Source organism: Lipotes vexillifer, unplaced genomic scaffold (genome assembly GCF_000442215.2).
Source record: "Lipotes vexillifer unplaced genomic scaffold, Lipotes_vexillifer_v1.1 scaffold72, whole genome shotgun sequence".
In the NCBI taxonomy this organism is placed as follows: domain Eukaryota; kingdom Metazoa; phylum Chordata; class Mammalia; order Artiodactyla; family Lipotidae; genus Lipotes; species Lipotes vexillifer.
This window is the reverse complement of record NW_006769482.1, coordinates 1,190,012-1,210,141: the sequence shown is the minus strand read 5'-3', so window position 1 is coordinate 1,210,141 and position 20,130 is coordinate 1,190,012. Positions and strand designations below refer to the sequence as shown.

The following is a 20,130-nucleotide window of genomic DNA, read 5'->3' as shown; positions in this document are numbered from 1 at the left end:
GAGGATCTCACATGCCGCGGAGCGGCTGGGCCCGTGAGCCATGGCCGCTGAGCCTGCGCGTCTGGAGCCTGTGCTCCGCAATGGGAGAGGCCACAACAGTGAGAGGCCCGCGTACCGCAAAAAAAAAAGAAAAGAGGGCCCGACCCCCACCAAGAGTAGAGAGGAGGAGCTGTCTGACTGAGATGGCCTCCTGAGTTGCTGTGAGGCTGGCATGAGCTCCCCGCTCCCCAGTGCACCTTGATATCGGGGGCCACAGGGGGAAACACCAGGGTGGGCAGAAGGCAGAGGACAGGAGAGAGGTTTAGGCCAGAGCCTTTACTGGGGTCTCCATGGGAAAGGCAAGGCAGGGCAGGGTGGACAGCTCAGGATGGCTAGTTCGGGCACTTCCTGCGGGCTCTGAGCTATAGGGCTGGTCGCAATTGCCTGGCACCTGGTCCTGAGATGAGTAAGGCAGAGGAATGTTGCCTCTGGGGGTGCAGGGGCCAGGAGAGGAGGCCTGGCCCTGCACTGGTTAATCTGCATGTCATAGGGGATCCGACTGGGCCCTTTGCTGTCTTTAAGAATTGACTAACCCCAGAGGGGTGGTGTCTCCCCAGCTAGAAAAGTTCTTTAAGATGTCAAAAAAATGTCATGCTATACAGAAAATAATGTCAGAGGACGTGTCTATGTGTGACACAGGGCTGTTAACAGGGCTGCATTCGAGATGCTGTTGGCTGAGCCTAATTTTAGCTGCCTCCTCCAAGACCTGCATCCATCCACCCACAGGATCCTAAAAGGAAAGATCTCATTGGGAAATGGGTTCTCAGGCTGCAGTGCGGTAGAGAGCACAGCACGGGATCAGGCATGGCCCAGGTGTCTGAGCTGCCTGGCCAAAGTGTCACCCACAATGATGTAGCTGCCATTTTACAAAGAAAAGTGAACACAGAGGACGGAGGGAAGGAAGACTAGGTGTTTGTTTGGTCCAGGTTTAGGTGTTTCAGTCAAGACTAGAGCCACAGAGAGACTTGGTGATGGAGGCCTACCCTGAGCTTCGGGGGACATGATGGGAAATCCTGGGCCTAGGCTTCTCCCAGGGAGTATGGGAACAGGCCCCTTCCTGCCTCCTGCCACCTCCCAGACACCCACACAGCATCAGCACTTATAATTAGTGTGCATTTCCTGGAGTTTTTATATGCCTGGAATCATGCAGCACATACTCTTTTTTGTCTGATCTCCTTCATGCCACATAATTTTGTTCAGGCTGGTTGATGTTGTGTGTGTGTCCCTGCTCTTTTTCACTCCCAGCACAGTTTCACTTGAGCCCTCTGAACGTGGTTTGTTTATCCACTCAAGGTAGATTTTGTACATATGGCACCTGGTTTCTGGTTCCCACGGTTCCCATCTTGGACACCACTTCTGGTGGGTTAGAATTGGTGTTGAGGATTTACAAGGCCTTACGTGGTTCTGTGATTGTTAGAACTCTAAGATTCTGAGTCCTATTGTGGGTGACCTTGCTGAGGAACAAGCGGATGGGCTCTCCCTAGGTCCAGAGAGAGACTGGGGTTCAAAAAACGTGTCATCTCCGTGGACCTCCCACATGGCCTGTTCTTAAAGCTGTGGGTTCACTCCCTGGGCTCTGAGCAGGCTTAGGTACTTGCTGGCTGTGTGATCTCATGCACGTTGCTTAACTACTCTGTGCCTCCATCTCCTCAACTATAAAACCAGCATCAATGCTCCTACCTTCCAAGGATGTGTGAGGATTAAATGAGGCCATCCCTTGAAAGCACATAGAACAGAGCCTGGCAAAAGTCAGGTCCCCTTGTGTTTTTGGTATGTGTATCCAAAGGGTCAGAGACTTTGGGGTCAGGTTTGCTTGCTTCTCCTGTATTTCCGCTTTGCTATTAGGAAGCAGATTTCAGCAGAGTTGGGCTCTTTAAAGCTTGTGGTAGTTGATCTCAGAAGATGCATCTCTCCAAAAAGCTGGCAGTAAAGACAGATATATGCAAGGTTTCCAAGGTCTGTGGATTCCACGCTACTTTGGGCAGCCCCTTTCAGCCCCTTCATGGCTGGCGCTCTGAAGGCAAGTGGCACCATCTTGCCTGGAGCACAGTGTGGTTGGGTGGACCCATCCCGATTATCTGAGACCTTGCTTTTTATAAAATTGTATCTGCCATAAACAGCAATTATGAGGTGTAACTTTCTTTTTGATTGGCTTATCAGCATCTTGAAGCAGCTGAATTGGGAGTAGAGAACTTTTTCTAACCCAACAGTTAGAATTTTAAAAGGGAAAAGAAAATTCATTGAAAGTGTTCATAAGAATGAAGCAAATCCCTGATCTCTCAAACAAAGATGTCTGTGACACCACCTGTGACCTTGAGCGAACTTTAGTTATTTAAACCATTAGGAATATTAGCTTCAATATTGTCTCGGGAGGGCTTTATTCTTTGGTTCTACATTTTTAGCAGTCCTAAGGGTTTATCTTTCATTTTGTGAGATATTGTACAGCAAGGTTAAGGAATCTCTTTTCTAGTTTCCTATTGGGCTTTTTTTCAAAATGAGAAATTATAGAATACTGTTTTTTTTTTGCATCTGTTTAATAATCATCAATCAGTAGTTATTGACACCTACTATGTATTTGTGTCTGGGGCAAATCACAAACATTGGGAATGTTGGGATAAAAATGGCAGGGGTGACTGTAAAATTATGACAATTAGGGAACTTGCTTTGGCATCTCACTGATTTTTCAAGTGGTGCACAGATTTCAAAATTCGTGGCTATATGCTTGCAACATACCTATTGTTGGAAGATTTAAGTGGTTTCAACCTGTTCTGGTGAAATTACTTTTGACAAATTAAGGTTGAGGTATTTTTGATGCCTAAAATTGTGTTTAACTCTGTATGATGCTTTAGGTTGTAGGTGCTGGGAAGTTTCGATTCATTTGTGTGGATGAAGCTGGGAAGAAGCCATTTGCTCTAAGTGCCCCTCTTAGCACTCTGGACCCCCACATGCCCTCTCACCCTGGCTGGCAGGCTCCTGGCCCCATCCTTGCTGTGTGTTGGCTCTCATACATTGCCTGCCTGTCTCATGGCTTCACGATGGAGATAATCGGCTGCTTTCATGCCTCCTTGCGGAGGGAGAGAGGCTGTCCCCACGGTGAGAGTGAGCTGTCTATAGCCCTACCCTCAGCTCTACTCTCCATGATCAGGCAGACCTGTGAGTTTTCTTCTCCAAATGGGCCTCTTTTCATTGTCATTTTCACCACAGAAGTCTGGGCTGGTCTCCCTGCCTGCTGTTTCTCAGCCCTTTCTGTGTCTTGCACACTGCTGCTAGGTTAATGTCCATTCAATCCTGTTTCGATCATATTAGCCCTATTTAAAAGGCCTCTGCTGTTTATCACCCCTCAGCACATCCCTGGATGCTTCTCGGACCTGAGTCTGAATTCTAAATTCCTCTGCCTCTTTTTGCCGTCCTTCTGCAAATCTGACCCAGTCTGCCATTTCCCGGCACAGCCACTGCTCGACAAGGCTGCTCCTCTGGGCCCAGTTCCAATCTGTACTTTCTCCAGAGATCTTCTACCGCCCCTGGTTTCCAGCTCCTTTAGTGATGAGGCTTCTCTGTGGACTGGGTGTACATGCCCTCTTGTTTCTCTGAAAGACAGAATTGCCCTCTAGTAGTTAATAGTGCCCATGCTGTGGCTACTTTTTTCTCTAGGCTATTCCATGAGCTGTTAATCTCCTCCGCTACCCTGTAGGTTTCTTGAGAACACAGAATATCTTGCCTTCTCCATGGTGGTCAGGGCTGTGATGGATTTGGTGTGGCCGTGGCACAGGAGGATCAAGGACAGTTCCTGGGTTGGGGTGAGAGCAGCTCTCTAGAGGACCATGGTCTAGTTTTCTGCCATGGGAAGACCAGGGTAGGAATGCTTTTGGTGGGGACAGTCAAGGCTTTGTTTGAAAAGATTAAGTCTGAGCAGGCTTTAGACAATGAGCTGGAGATATCAATTGGATGTGGTAACTGTTTATAAAATCTTGGTACCAACATCCTGGGAGATGGAAGACAAATGAGGCTGGAGATGAAGGCAAATGAGGCCTTTGGAGCTAGAGACAATAAGACACCTTAGAACAGGAGTGGATGGAGGTAACTGCAGAGTAAAATTAGACTCTGTCTTCGTTTAGCTGAGATCCAAGTCAGGGCATGGCTCTAGCAGTCCCGAAAGGGCTATGGTGTGGGACCACCCAGGCAGGGTTTGGGAAGACAAGATTGGTGTGGGAATCTATTTTGCTGTTATTTGTCCAACAGTCACCTGGAAAGTATAATGAATGAGGTTGGGAATTACAGAGAGGATTTCTTTGGCTAGAGTCCTGTGTCTTGTGATCCCTACCCTGATAATGTGGGAGGGGCCAGGTGGTTCCCCTTTGCTTCAGATAGAGTGAGGGGCTTTTAGCAGATGTTGCTGACTTTGGCATGTGTCACCCAGAGCCTGGGGAGCCCATTGGACCACACCACTGAGACCTGAAGCAGGAGTGAGTGTGTTTGGGGAGAAACTACCTCCCGCTGATGGAAGGTGCTGTAGGCAGGAGGCACCCTAACGGGGCCATAAGCCCAGTGGACTTACCCTGGAAAGCTTACTGCTAAGGATTGGGGCTGTGTCAGCAGCAAGAGGCTGGACCTGCCCCATGGATGGGTGTGGGTGCCAGGAGGGGGAAGGTGTGTGGGCGGATGAAGAACAGACACTGTCCATTTCAGCACGGGCACCCTAATATTCCCGGGATTGGGGGAGGAGCCTTAAATAAACAAGGAAAATGGCTGTGGGAGGAGTTGGCTGCAAACCTCAGCCCTGGCCAGAGGGCCCAGCCGGGGCTGTCAGTGTCACTCAGTGCTCCCTGACTTCTTCATAGTCACCCCCAGACCACCATCCCAGCCAAGGGGTCAGAAACTGCAGCCAGAAGCTTGAGAGGCACTTCCTTCTTTGGCCACTGGGAGGTTTTGGGCCCCAGACAGTGCTAAGGGAAGGAGGAGAGCTCTAACTTTAAATGATGTTCTGGGTTTTTATTATTATGCTGGGGCTGAGAATTTTTACCTCTAAAAATAGGAAAATGGAGTAAGTTGTAAGTTATTGAGGATATTTTCTTCTCTGGAAGTGAGTGGACTAGATACGGGGTATGCCTTGGGCTTCGTCCGGGGCCAAGGAGGAGCTGGCCCCGAGTGGATTTAGACAGAAGACGTTGGGGCAGTAAAATCGTTCTCAGATTGTACCATCCACTCATGCAGGTCACACAGAGGACAGAGAGGAGGTGGGTGGAACGGATCCTTGGGCTCTCTGTGATTTAGAGGTAGAGTCACGGAGAAGGCAAGAAACTGACCAGGAGCACCCAGGATGGTGGAGGACGTCAGAGGACTGTGGGATCAAGAAGTCAAGAAAAAGAAGTGTGTCAAGGAAGTGAGCACAGCAGATTGCCTGTTGATTTGGTGCCAGGGAGGGTGTTGGCGACTTTGCAGAACAGTTAGTAGGAACAAGAGTGGCCTGGGGGGAGCTGAGGAGAAAAGGGCGGTGAGGGTGGAGAGGGCACCATCAACAATGCTGTTGACGGTCCATTTTATGGAGGTACCATAATTTATTGAACTGGCCCCTGATAGGTATTGATTCTTTCCTATCATTCTATTAAAACATTGCTGCAATCAATAGTGTGTATGTGAGTCTTCTGGCCTGTTTCTGAGAGTATTTAGAGGATGCATTCCCAGAAGTAGAACTGCTGGATGAAAGGGTTTTGTTAGGGATATGACCAATCCGCCCCCACGGATGCTGCACCAAGCTACATTCTCACTGATGTGGGATACTTTACCGACAAGTTCTTATCAAGCTTAAATCTTTGGCTGTGAAAATTGACTTTTAGTATAGGCTTTAATTTGTATTCTTATTATGAGTAAAGCTGAGAATCTTTTCATATTTTCAAGTGCCATTTATCTCCTGTGTGAACTCTTTGTTCATATCTTTTACTCATTTTCTATTGGGTTTTTGATGTTTTCCTTATTGACTTATATTAGGACAATTATCTCTTTGGCTGTGAAATGTTTCCATTTTTTTTTTTCTTGTGCATAAAGTTTTATTTTTATGATATTGTGTCAATATTTTCTTTTATGGTTTCTGTATCATTCTAAGATTCAGAGACTAAAAATGTCTTCCCGGGGCTTCCCTGGTGGCGCGGTGGTTGAGAGTCCGCCTGCCGATGCAGGGGACACGGGTTCGTGCCCCGGTCCGGGAAGATCCCACATGCCGCGGAGCGGCTGGGCCCGTGAGCCATGGCCACTGAGCCTGCGCGTCCAGAGCCTGTGCTCCGCAACGGGAGAGGCCACAACAGTGAGAGGCTCCCCCCCCCCCCAAAAAAAAAAAAAAAAAAAAAAAAAAAAAAAATGTCTTCCCAATTTTCTTTTAGTACTTTTATGGTTTCATCACAAACAAATTAAACCTAGGATTTATTTGCATGTAAGCTATAAGGTAGGAACTAAACTTACTTTTTCCTGGATAGTTGCCCAGGCACTCAAATGCCACTCACTGGGTGACTCTTCCCTGCTACTGACATGCATTACAGCATTTATTCTGTAGGGAAGGAAAAAAAATTGGGGGCTCTGCCCTCCTATATTCTTTGGCTGGGACCCTGCAAATTAGACTAACAGAAGACAGATTAACAAGAGAAAAACAAACTTGATTAAAGCACGAAGTGCACATGCTCGCAGTGAAATTCAGTGATGAGTAACTCAAAGAAGTGGTTAGAACTTGGGCTTATATCTTAATTGAAGATGAAAAATCTGTGCAGAATTGACAAGACACAGAAAAAAAGACTTTGAGTTTCTGGGGGTGACAAGCTGTGGGAAGGTAAATATATGAGGAAACTTGTGGAAGATAAGAGCTAGTAGCAAGGTTTGTTATGCAGATTCCTCTGGTGCATCTCTTAGTTGATCAGGATCTAGAGTTGTCTCCAGTGATTAATGTCTGTCCTTGGTGGAGAGGGGAAGAGGATGCCTTTACAAATTTATGTCCTGCTTTTAGGCCAGTAGGGGAAGTGCAGGAGACTTTTCTTGTATCTACTTCTTCTCAATTGCCTTCAGCTCAAAATGATCCTTATACCAGAGAGACATATTTGGGGGTGGCATGTACTATTTATCTACACATTCTACATATCTCTCCTTCTTATTTCTTCATGAAATTGACTGCAATTTACCATTATATGTGTTTGTTTGTTGCACCCCACCCCCCCACTAGAATAGGAGTGAATGAGTGTAAAAGTAACCCAGATGTCCTATTTTTTTTTTTTTTAGTCTGTAAAATACGAGTGTGTGTGTGTGTGTGTGTGTGTGTGTGTGTGTGTGTGTGTGTGTTTGGGGAGGCTGGGTGGGTAGCAATGAGATGGGTGAGTATGGAGTAAGATGGTGCTGCATGATTTCAAAGGATCCAGTACTACATTCTAATGAAGAAGCTATTAAAATGTCAAAGGTACTGGCTCTAATGATGAGAATTTTATACAAAAGGGGAAGATGGTGAAGTCATGAGAAAGTAAGGATTAGCATTTGGGGCTGGCTTCAGTTACTTTCAGATGACTCTGGAGGTGCCAAATATTCCATTTTCATACTAACTGAACTCCAAGGTCATGGGTTGGCTTACCAAAATGGGGTCTTACTGGACAGAATGTTAGGAAGCACTCTCCATTACTAAAAACAGGGCAAAGTCACTACCTGAGGCTCAAACTGGGATTAAATGGATTTACACAAAGCTAAATAATTATTGCTAAAAGAACCAATTAAAATAGCACTACTCACCAAAAGGCACTCTGCTAGGCAATAAGGAGAGAGGATACGAATCGTTATATTTAAATTAGACATTGGAGTTCTACTAATTTCAGTCATCTAACTATTGCAATTACTAATAGTTATGTCACATTTCTATTTCAAACAGAAATAGATACCATCAACCTGGGTGAAGTGAGAATTCACACACACACAATTTATATGAGCATCAGAAACAAATTTTTGCCAGTGATGAAAGGAGAGCATTCTTCTGAAAAGCAGCTTGGTTTGCAAATCTCTTTGGGAATTCTAAAGGTTGGCTGACAGGGGGGATCCCTAGGACTTTCTTGAGTCCATGAGCTCTGATAAATTTCTGGAACGTCTTACATTTGCAAAATTTAAGGCCAAAATATTGAGTCTCTGAATGTTCTTTGAGATGCTTGTTTGCCTCTGTGTGGGAGGATTTGTTTGATAGACCATGTTTATTATTTGCAACATTTTCTCCACAATCCCACTCTTAAAGCTCACTGGTTGTTTCCACCTCCGTCTCCCAAAGTGACACATAAGTAGCGAGGCCTTCTGCCCAAGCTTCATAGCCTGACTAGATTAGACGTTTGATGATGAGTAACCTATATAATAAAGTAGACATTTGACATTTCCTTTTTGAAAACTGTCATCCAAGACTGATTTTTTTGTCTTATCCTCTACGTCAGTGGATGGAAAAAGAAATACGATGCTTACTAGGGGTATTTAAGGAATGACTTACTGGAAACTTTCCATCAAATAATATCTTTCCAGCCTATTGGGACTATCAGGGACTGAGCTGCTTTGCTCAGCTAAATGTGTCATTTAATATAATAAGCACAGTACAGACACACATCAAGCTTTAAAAATTAAACAGATAAAATATAGATACTTTTTATACATGTTTCTCTAGAGAAACAACTTGACTCTTTTCAATAAGGAATTTACCTTTAGAAAATACTTTCGATGATTATTTTGATAGAACCACTTTTAGGATATTATTATAAAATAAATGACTAAGGAAAAACATCAAAAAAATACTTGTTTCTTTCAAACAAACTTTTTCTGAGTCATGGTGATTCATAATCTATAGTTTTTATGGCATCTGAACTTTTAGAATAGTATTTCTTTCTTCTCTCTGTACAATGAATTGAATGGCAAATGTGAAGCTTATCTTAATAGTCTCTCACCTAATTTGACAAGGTTGTGTTTCTCTTAAAAGCATTGTATTGTGACAGTAATTATGTTTCTAGATGATAGAAAATAATTTCAAGAAGTATTCAGCTGAGAAAGTTTGTGGAATGTTTCTAAGGACCTATTATCTTCTCTATCATTCAGTGTTTCTCCATATTCCTATTTATTTTTTTTTTCTGTGTTATTTTACTATTTTATCCTTCCCCATGTGGGAGTTGAGAAGTTCACCCAGCTCCTTTCTGGGCTCCTGACTTTGGAGCCGCCTTTGGCATATCACCCATTATTTCTCACTGAGGTCGAGTCACAAAGTTGAGCTATGCTTGCTTTCAAGCACCTGCCCAAGCCACGTCCCCACCAGCCTCCAGCTTCTGCACTGTAGCAGCCTCTGTCCAGTCTTACTTTTTCACCCTCCCACAGCCCCCATGCCCTCCTGCCCCGGGTAGACCTGTGGGTCAGACCCTCTGCAGCTGGTCCTTCTGTCAGGCTCCCTTGGTACCTAGGATGCTCCTTGCCTCCTTCCTGAAGACAGTGCCCAGCACATTGTAGATGCTTTAGAAATGCCTACGCAGAGCCTCATTTCTGGCTCATTTGTGTAGCCCTGGAGTTCCTGTCCTCCTTCAAAATCCTCTTGATTTTATGATATTTAGTAACTGCACAAGCTGGGAATAAAACTCAGAGGACCAAATTTCTTTTAATTACATTCTGACTCACTTCAGAAAGATCTTAATCAATAGCAATGCTTGATTAGGTTTGGGCCTTGTGCCATGACCATGGCCATGGAGAGAACATCCAGAAGAGTACACTTCAGCACTTCAGGGTACTGATTTTCTAAAATATAATCTTAACCAAACATTAAAAACAGAAAAAAGAAAGTGTGGCATCGATTCATATCCCACCCTTAGGATACAACCACAGCAACAGAAAGAATTAGGATACTGCCAGCCAGAGGCTCTAAGATGTGGTTTGCTTAGTTTTTTTTTTTCGCACGTGTAGAACGTCTGGGTTATGTAATCCTGAAGGATGGGATAAAATGGATCTCTCTCTTCCTATTCTCTTAAGGGAAGCCATCAGCCGGGTCTGCGAAGCCGTCCCTGGCGCCAAAGGAGCCTTCAGGAAAAGAAAGGTACTGTTCTCTCGGCTCCATGTCTACCTGTGTCTCTTTTACTTTTTCTCTCTTCTGTCACCACTCAGCATCTTTAATCACACACAATTGTTCTGTTTCTCTTTTCCATGGCCTGGCTTTTGTTCCTTTTTTTTTTTTTTTTGCTGGGCAGAGGGGAGCCAAGAGACATCTGTTGATTTAAAGGGCGTAACTCACAGTGACTCTTGTCACTTTTAAAAACAAAAAGAGCTTATATTCCCTCTTTGCCACGTGGTTGACGAGGATAGTTAGCTATCAAGGCTAACTGATAGGGTTGTCAAAATAACCACGCCAGGTCTACACCGAAAGACACGTAAACCAGGGCCAGGCATTCTTCTCAGCCTTTATGTACATTAGTTCATTTCATTAGAACGACTCTGTGGTTGATGCCCTCAGTGGTGTGCTGCTAATAGTTTAACAACAGGCTCTTGGGGCTGGAGGTGGAGACTGAGAAGCACTAAATTTGCTGTGTTTGCCAGTTTCTGTGGCATAAATGCTTCCACAATGGCCTATTTCAAGCTCTAACCTGACATCTCTAAAGTGGAGCTGGGAAGAGATGTGCAGTAGGTCACTGTTACACAGTGTCCCCACTACATATAGTGGACAAGGACATTGTCCACACTAAATTACCTGAACATCATAGGTAATAGCTAATGTGGAAACAATTAGGAAGTGATGATTTTGAGTATTTATTGTTTGTTTTTTTTAAAATGTAATTGATTTAATTATGTTTACATAAATTAATTTTTAATAGCAGCTCTTTTTAATGGCCAGCTCATAAAATTCCTAAAAATTTAATAATTGTCTCTCATTAGCTGGAACAAGACAGCTCTAGAACACCGTTGAATATCCCCATTTTACAGATGATAAAAACTGAGGCACAGGTATGAGAACCCACAATGCGAGAAGGTGGTGGAGCTGAGCTCAAACTCAGGCCACCTGGCTCCACGGGCTGTATGTTCAACCCCTGGACTCGACCTTTTCATCCTGGAGGTGGTTGGACCAGAAGAAAAAAACTGGATTAAGACAAAGCTCAGAAAAACTCTTTTCTTAAGTGTGTAGTGAATACATAATTAAATATCCACCATCCAGACTTTTCTATGCCTGGACTGAATGGTGGTGAGCGCATCCTTGTGAGTATCTCTGAGTCTGTCCTGAGGCTGAGGCTCTGGGGCAGGTTGTGTGATTGCCTCTGCTGCTCCCAGGGCTGAGGGTCAGCTCTGTCTTCGTAACCTGGAGACATTTGTGAGCCCTCAGAGCACCTCGGTTTCAGGCAGAGAACTTTGGATGAAGACTCATCTAGATGTGCCAGCCTGTGTTCCAGTCAGCCCACAGGGGACATAGAAGCCAGGCAAGGCTCCAGAATCTTGAATACAGGAACTAGGAAGGCATCTGAGAACTGAGATAAGGAACCTCGTCTTTCACAGTCACTTGGTACCCGACCAGCAAGTCTCGGGGTTCCCTCTCAGGCCTCTTGGTGAAAGTGGTGGAAACAATGTTGATTTCTGGGCTTCACCTCTGGTATGCTTAATCAGAATCTCTGGGGTGGGGCCCAGGCATCTCTATTTTTAAATAGCTCTGGTAGGGGATTCAAAAGTGATGCCTGCTTGGTTAAGAACTAGTCTTAATTGGCATCTCAAAAGAGGGCATGTTCTACTCTGAAAAGGAAGGAAGGGACAGCTAGTGGGTCCCTGTGCCAAGGACAGTTCTGAAGGGCTGGTTGATGCACCAGTTAGAGCAGAACTGGGTCTGTCCATCCTTGTGCTGGCTCCAGACCCCTGAGTTTTAACTGGACCATTTAGCTGCTCATCAGCCCCATGAGCTGCTCCATTTCACGCTGGTCCTGAGTAGTTTGATTCCTGGTAGGATGAAACTGGTTTCTGAGGCTGCAAAGCTTCAGGCCCTGGCCTGTGGCGCCTTCCTGGGACTTATGATTGACCCCATGAGACACATCCCAGCAGGAGCTGCCTGGTGTACTGACACCTCTGACCTTCCAGCAGAGTCGTCATCTCAGTGTGTGTATATTAGGTGCTTTACAGTTTGCCTATTGCGTACTCTAGAGTTTGTGTGTTAGTGTCAGATCCCACACTCCCAGCTCATTCCTGGAATGTTGCCTTCACGTGCCCGATGAGAGGGGATGGTGAAGGTTGAAGGTGTGGAAGATAACAGTGTAGAGGCCTTGACAATGTGGCCTTCTGTGAACGGAAAGCTAAAATAATGCTGCTTGATTTCACAGCCTCCGAGCAAAATGTTGTCCAGCATCCTGGGCAAGAGCAACCTCCAGTTTGCGGGGATGAGCATCTCCCTGACCATATCCACCGCCAGCCTGAACCTGCGGACCCCAGACTCGAAACAGGTCTGTAGGTGCTCAGGCCCTGCCCTGCCCATAGCCCCCAAACCGTGGCTGTTGCACAAGGCTTCCCATTTCTAGCTTTACCGGGTCCCTGCGGAGCACATTTGTGTAAAATCTTCACCAGTCCACAAACTCTGGCCACTTCCAAAGGTCGCCAACAGAATGATAGATGGAATTGGGTCTCTTGAATTCTGCTATAAATTACCTTTTTTTTGAGGATAATGCATGAACTCATCGGTTTACTTACAGTGTAAAAAGAGGTGTGTGTATGCCCAGAAGTCTCCTCTCAATGTCCTTGACCTATTTTGCTTTCTTTAATATTGTATTTTGTTGGTTCTACAGTCCACATTTTATTTTCACATTTATCATCTTTGAGATGGTGGCATGTCATGGTTTAATTGACAGTATATTTTACTTCTTCGTGGGTTGTTATTTTGGAGCCTCTCTTAGTTGATAGTGTCATGGGTTGGTGCTGTATGGCGCATCTGTGGCATGTCCAGTGCGGACGGGGTCCTTACTGACTGAGGTGGGGATGACGATGTTTACTGAGGCAAACTCTGTTAAGATAGTTGGGTTTTTCTTCAGTGTCTATATCTTAAGTTTCTCTGATTGTTAGTTCCTTTAGCTGGGAAAGTGGGTGTATGAGTAGCTGTCCTGGAACCAGCAGGGGAGTTCTTAAGGCCAAAGGAGGCAAAGGAGGTGAAACTGCTCATAAACCATAAAGGTGGGAGGTGGAGCGAAGCCATTCCTCACTTGCTCTGCCCAGTCTGGACCTCTGTTGCTGGCAGTGTGAGCTGGGATTCGGATGTGCATACACGGAGAAGGATGGGCAATCCACAGACCTCTGAATGACACACTTCCTGACTCTGGCAGTGTGTTACCAGGGATGCCTAGGGGTACCTTCATGTTGCTATACATATTCATATTTATTGATTCCATATTCCCCAGGTAAGCAAGCAGCATCCCCAGCTTCATTTAGGATGAATGGGACACCACTGCACCCCTGCCCCAACCCAAGATGTTGAAATAAATTCTAGATCTAGCATAGAAATGAGAGGCAACACCTGGGCTGTGTTTTGACATAGTGGATGCCACTTCTTACCCCATTCCTTTGTCCTCACTCAACTGATGGATAATCCCCTGTCTTTTCTCATCGGCCCTTCCGAGGGATGGGTAACCAGTTGTTAGGTGGCAGATTAAGAACGTGCAAGAGGCTCAGCGTTTCTCTGGAGCCGCCTCCTGCTGAGCCCTGTGGTGGCTCGGGGTGCACCTAGCTCGGCGCTGCCCTCACACGCTCACTTCCATTCTTTTTGTTTTGAACTGAAGTATAGTTGATTTACAATGTTGTGTTAATTCTGCGGTACAGCCAAGTGATTCCGTTATACATTTATATACATTCTTTTGAAAATCCTTTTCTGTTATGGTTTATCACAGGGTATTGAATCCAGTTCCCTGTGCTATGCAGTAGGACTTCTTGTTTATCTATTCTATATGTAATGGTTTGCATTTGCTAACCCCAAACTCCAGTCCTTCCCTCCGCCCCCTCTGCCTGGGCAACCACAAGTCTGCTCTCTTTCATTCTTATTCATGTGGCTGCTGCACCTTTTGTTTGTAGGAATCCTCAGACTACAGTCCTCAATTCTGTGAGATCTTATCTCCTAATTCTCCCTTCTACCTCAAAAAATTTAAAAAAAGGGAGAGAGAGGCAGACTCTCAGAGCAGAAACGATGAGGTCACATGGTTGGCCTTCCCATCCTCGGGTTGAGGGCTGGTTGGGCGTGTCCAGGTCTCATTGGCCTGCCCTTGGTTTATGTGGGTGTGGGAGGGAGTGCAGGGCTGGGGGCATGCCTGGGGAATGGCAGCTCGGGTGACATGAGCACAGTCTGAGGAAGGTTTGGCAGGACCCAGAGCTCACGTCCCTCTGCCTCTCCCGAGTTAAGGGCCGGGCTGTAGCAAATAGAAGGAGCCCGAGTGGGCAAACCCTTCCCAAACCAGAGAGCCAGCAGAAAGGCAAAGCTAGCTCTCCTTTTCAGAGCTCTCAAGGAGAAGAAGCAAGATGAAACACCCTCAGAGCAAAACACATCCTTTAGTTAATTAGCTCTAATTTTCTTACTCTCCTTTTCAATGTCTATCTTACCCAAAGGGACAACATACAATCACGCAGTAACGGTCACGTTGGCCAAATATGATTTCCATTTTTTTCTTAAATCTTTGTGTTCACTTTGATTTCCAAACCCCAGTTTTAGAGCTGCTTTAGAATCAAAAATTAAATAAACAAAAAATTCAATAAGCAAAAAATGAACAACTTTAGAAGTCATAGTTTGTCATCATCTGGGGACTGCTATGTCCTCATTGCTCCCTTGGAAGCCCTCTGCCCCTGGACTAGAGGCAGAATTCAGAAAGCTGCAAAGGGCAGCTATTAGTCTGATCCAGCTCGGTTTGGGTACAGGCTACAGAGCTGGACTCATTTTTATTCATCGATATACTCAGGGTTTTATAGATCCTGAGTAGTTTTGCAAGTGCCAACAAGTGAAGTAAGCATTTAAAAATATCTAATTTTATCTTGTAATTCAGTTATAGTTTTGCTTTGAGTTTTACTGGAGCATGGTTGGAAAAATCCCTTGGATGGTAGGATTACAGCTCTGTAAATTCTGCCTGCCTGCCGGCGAGGACCTGAGGGGGCTATGCAGAAAGAAACCTGGTTATGCTGGGATGGAGACCAGAGTGCTGTTCCCACCCCCGGAAATTTACTTCAATGTCACTATGTTGTCTTTAAAAAGATAAAAATAGCATGGAAGACTTATGTAGCCTTTTAAATTTAGGGCGGCTCCTAATTTACTCAGTGTCTACTAAATCCCACCGTATGCTGCAGTTTATAATGCTAATGGAAATTTCCCAATTTAAAATTAACTTGGAACATCCTTGGTGGTTTTTAAATTGATAAATTACAAGAGTGCCTGAGAGGACACCAATTTTGATCTTGGATGCTGGCTTTCTAATTCATGTGCTCATGATACAAATGGGATGAAGTAGGAGACAGCCACACTTCCCTCCACTCCAGCTATGGGGTCTGTACCAAAGACCCCATGTGTCTTTGGAAACAGAAACTGCACAGTTGACATGTTTTGGTGTGTGGTTGAGACGTTTTCCTTCTCAAGGAGGCATGGTTGTTAAGATCCCCTGTGTTCGGTCACAGCTCTGCCTTTAACTAGCCGTAGAGCTTTGAGCCAGCTGCTTAACCCCTCTGGGCCTCAGGCTCTTCATCTGTAAAATGGGATTGCAATAGTTCCTACCTCATAGGGCTGCTGTGAGACTTAAATGAGATAATTCTGGCAAAGCAGCTAGATGAGCGGCTGATGTTGTGAAAGTTCATTCAGGGTTATCTATTGTTATTACTTCTATAATTGTTATTTTCATTGGGTATGAATTTTACCAATTATCAGGAATCCTTGTGGATTTGTATTTCCTGCCAACAAACAGTAAGTTTTCCAAGACATGGGAAAGGTAATAACGGCACATCTCATTTCTTGTTTTGGACCTGGCAGATTATAGCGAATCATCACATGCAGTCCATCTCCTTTGCCTCTGGCGGAGACCCGGTAAGTGCCCTTGGAGTTGTTTCCTCTTGCTCTTGTCAGAATTGCTGCAAAGGGGCCCTGCTTCAGAAGCATGCCTCTTAGGACCCTATAAAGAAAGTTAACTGTGATACCAACTGTTTCCACTTCCCTTTCATAAGCTCTTCCTGACTCTCATTTTTTTTTAGGGGTAACCCATGACAAGGACCTACCATTAAATTTCATTTCATTAGTAAAAAGCTGTCAAAAATCCCTGAAGCACTGGCTTTCTTAAGGGGTAATGACATAGCTCCCTGGTTTCTCAAGTTGCTGGAGAGCACTCGTGACTCTGCTAATCCTGCTTTGTTCCTGTTTTTCTACTGGCTCTCCCTTGGAGTCTTCCGTTTTTGGATTTTAAGTCTATTCAAAGGCTGTGAATTTACTTAGTCTGGTTTATTCATAAATATTTGAAATTGGTATTTGTCTCTCCAAATTTAACACTGTAGTCTTTTAATGCTTTGTTTTGCCAACAGGGAAGGAGTTTCAGAGATAGAGAAAAAGAGAGAGGATAGAGAATACGAGAATGTTCTAGTTTTCACTGCTTCTTTTATTAAGAAGGTGGAATAACAAGGGAATTTGCTCCCCACATTCGGTGAGGAATTCTATGATACAATGCCAGCATTCAGTTTCAGTGTCAGGAAGGCAGGACTCAGAAAACCACTTCCTCCTCAGACAGGGCAGTGCTTCTGTTATCATTATTGTTGTTTGTATTATTTTGTCAAATTATCGGTAGGCAACGCTCAGATTTTATGTAAGAGTTTACTGGTCCAAGGTAGCCTGAGTAATTAGTGCATTATATTACTCCTTATACCAAGGCCAGGGACCTTGTCTATTTCTAGCCGGGCAAGGGGATTTTTCCCATGCCCTGTGTTTAACTCATATATCTTTCCTGCCATACTCCTACCTGGGTAACCTGATTGCAGAACTGCTGTTGGCACATTGAAACCCAAATCGAGGGAGTGATCTCCACTGCTGGCTCCAATCTCGATGTTCCCAAAGGACAGTATAATCATGACACTGAGTGTCTCAGCTACAGGAAAGCCTGTGCCTGCCCTTCCCTCTCCCACCTGCTACAGCCTCCAGGGAGGCATCACTCCTATCTCCCTATCACTGAACTCCTGCTGGGGAGATGCAGGCTGCAGGGAGAGACCCCAGGCGTCTCCCTGTCTCAGACCCTTGAGCCAAGAGCACTGGCAGGAAAGGGATTTGGCCACACCCTGCAGATGGTTCTTTGCCCTTAATCCTCTGCTAAAGTGTCACAGGATGACCAGAGCATTATTTAAACATCTCATTCAGTGGGTTCCACTGGCTTTGGCCCTATTTCATACTTAGGGTCTAATTTTCAGAAGTCTTCCAGGATGCTTTCCTCTTCTTTTTTCCTTCCCTTCCCTTCCTTTACTTTCTTTCCAATCCTTTAATTTCTTATGATCCACTGCAAAATGAAATACCTCACTGAGATGTATGTTTAGAAAGTGGAAGTGTTCCATAATCAAGCCCATCTAAGGAGCATTTCTTAAGATTATATCTAGACATATGTATACACTCATTCTCTACCTGTACTACACATATACACATATCTATACTTATATCTGTAACCGGGTCTAGTTAATTTGCAGTGGCTGTCTACTTGCTTGCCTAATGTGATGCTTAGAACCATAGTTTCTTAAATTTGGAAGGTAACCCAGTTTGAAAAATAAGAGGTGGAAATGTTGCACACCTGCATAAATATCTCCTTTCAAGAACTTGTCTCAAACCTCATCTTCATGCTGACATTGAGTGGAGATGCAGCGATCTAGAAAACGGAAAGCCAAATACATTGTCCTGTGTTAAAATTATTTTATTCTCCACTATGCACATACCTGTGAACTATTTTCAATTTTCCCTATCACCTCTTCTTAAAAAAAGGAAACATTCAGTGACCCTTAAAGTAATTCATAACTTTTAATATTTTTTTTCTGATACAGCAAATATCATGATTCCAGGGGACAGGAAGCATGGTTACTTTTTATTTTAACCAATTCAAATGCACATTACATTGTGCATGAGTTCTCATTCCAAATTTATTTATAACCATTACAATTGGTATACCTTTTAAATAAAACCAACAATTCTAGGCCCTATTCCTTGTTCTGCTGCTAAATATATATCTACTTTTTGCTTTGTGCCTCAGTTTACTGGGTAAGAAAATGGTATTTTGAAATGTCAGATAAGACAGACTGGAAAACACAGTTAATCCCTGCAATTAAAAAAGGCATACTACAGGGCTTCCCTGGTGGTGCAGTGGTTGAGAGTCCGCCTGCTGATGCAGGGGACACGGGTTTGTGCCCCGGTCTGGGGCTGCGGAGCGGCTGGGCCCGAGAGCCATGGCTGCTGACCCTGCACGTCCAGAGCCTGTGCTCCGCAACGGGAGAGGCCACAACAGTGAGAGGCCCGCATACCGCAAAAAAAAAAAAAAAAAAAAAAAAGGCATACTACAATTATAATCTATTATTAGCAGTTCTAAAAGATCACCAAAAGAAAGCCAGAATAATGAATGGTCAGGCTCAGAAAAACTTGGGGAGTGAGAACAGACATGGGTACAGAACAAGCACTTGGCATTCCCATCTTTGGCACTTAGAGTGCTCACTGTGTGACTGGGTGATGTCAAGAACATTGTTTTAACAGCAATACACTCCCCCACTGTGCCGGGAATGCATCAATATTGGCATTGGAAAAGCTGTGTCCTTGGCTTGGCCATTGATCATCTGAGTGACAGGGACACATCACATCTCTTGCCTAGTCTTCCTTCCCTAGCTTGGAGCCAGAGGAGCATTTCTCAGACTGGAGTAAGAATTTAAAAAGAAGAATTTCCTTGTATATGCTACTAATGTGGACTCAAATTAATTTTGTTACACAAATATGTACAAAAATAAATTATGTGTAGACTCCTTATGTTTATTCCTTTTATTAAACTTTAAATCCCAATCAAACTTGGAAATTAAGTACAAATAAACACAGTAAAGTCAATAACATCCAAAGTAAAATTAATTTACTGTGATGAGTAAAGTTTTGTTGAAACTAAATCTCTGCTCCCAGTGTGACTCTAGAGCTGGCTACCATGGTGCAGAAGTCTTTGAGGTCAGCATCTCTCTACTACCACAGGCTCCAGATGACTCACTCCTTCCACTGATTTCTTCCATTCAAGTAAACACTTCAGTCGTACATCATTGTGTACAAATGTGACGTTAATTTGCTTCAGGTGGGGCAAAGACATCTGACTGTTCTTTTCTCTCTGATTCTTTAAAAACCTGGCACCCATAATGTTGGAAACCCCACTGAAAATCTTGGCACTGAAATGGTGTGCAGAGCTTGATGGCACAGGTGTCGTTCAGATGACTCCGCATATTACTGTATTAACTTTTAAGATTATCATAGAAATGAAAGCATAAAAAGAGATTCTGGTGACATCTCAAACGCTGGAGAATATACCTGCCCAACCCTAGGGTTCCATGGATCTCAGACTGAGAAACTAGTGCTCCCTAAGTCTACTTCTGACATCCACATCTCCTGAATCCAGGAAGAGTGTCTATGATTAAAAGCTACAATCCTTATTTTTGCCAGTAACTTCAGATTCTGACCCTATCTTCCTTGATGAAATGGCAGGAAGTCAGGTCGACTGGTTTGATGGTCTCCCATTCCCTTTCCCAGGTCAGTCTGTGAATACACCAAAGGACAGAGATAAAGAGAGAAAAAGGGACAGGATAGAGCCTGAGCAGGAAGGGGAAACAGCTTAGATAGGCTACATGCTGGAGAATGACCTCAGGGTAGCAGTCCAATACGTCAAGACCTGCTGGAAGAGCTCTCTCCCTTCTTAGTCTTAGTGGGTGTTTTTGAGTTCCAGGGCAGTGATGTTTGGAAAAGCGACTTGCACCCTGCAGTGGGTGCTCATAAGCACGGCATCCTCCTCCCCTGCCTCCACACTCACTTTCCCTCTTCCCCTCTCACATTGGAGGGTTTTCTGGAGCCCTGTGGAGAAAGAAGGGGTCGTTTCTCCTGCGCATAGA

General features: G+C 44.5%; 1 protein-coding gene across 1 annotated transcript in view; it reads left to right on the top strand.

Annotated features, from left to right (window-relative positions):
• SHC3 (SHC adaptor protein 3) overlaps positions 1-20,130 on the top strand; it is a 146,485-nt gene that overhangs the window by 70,204 nt on the left and 56,151 nt on the right. Inside the window, exons 3-5 of the mRNA XM_007445619.1 lie at positions 10,039-10,102; positions 12,357-12,476; positions 16,019-16,072. Of these exons, the coding sequence (XP_007445681.1) occupies positions 10,039-10,102; positions 12,357-12,476; positions 16,019-16,072 (238 nt within the window). The remainder of the gene's footprint in view (positions 1-10,038; positions 10,103-12,356; positions 12,477-16,018; positions 16,073-20,130) is intronic.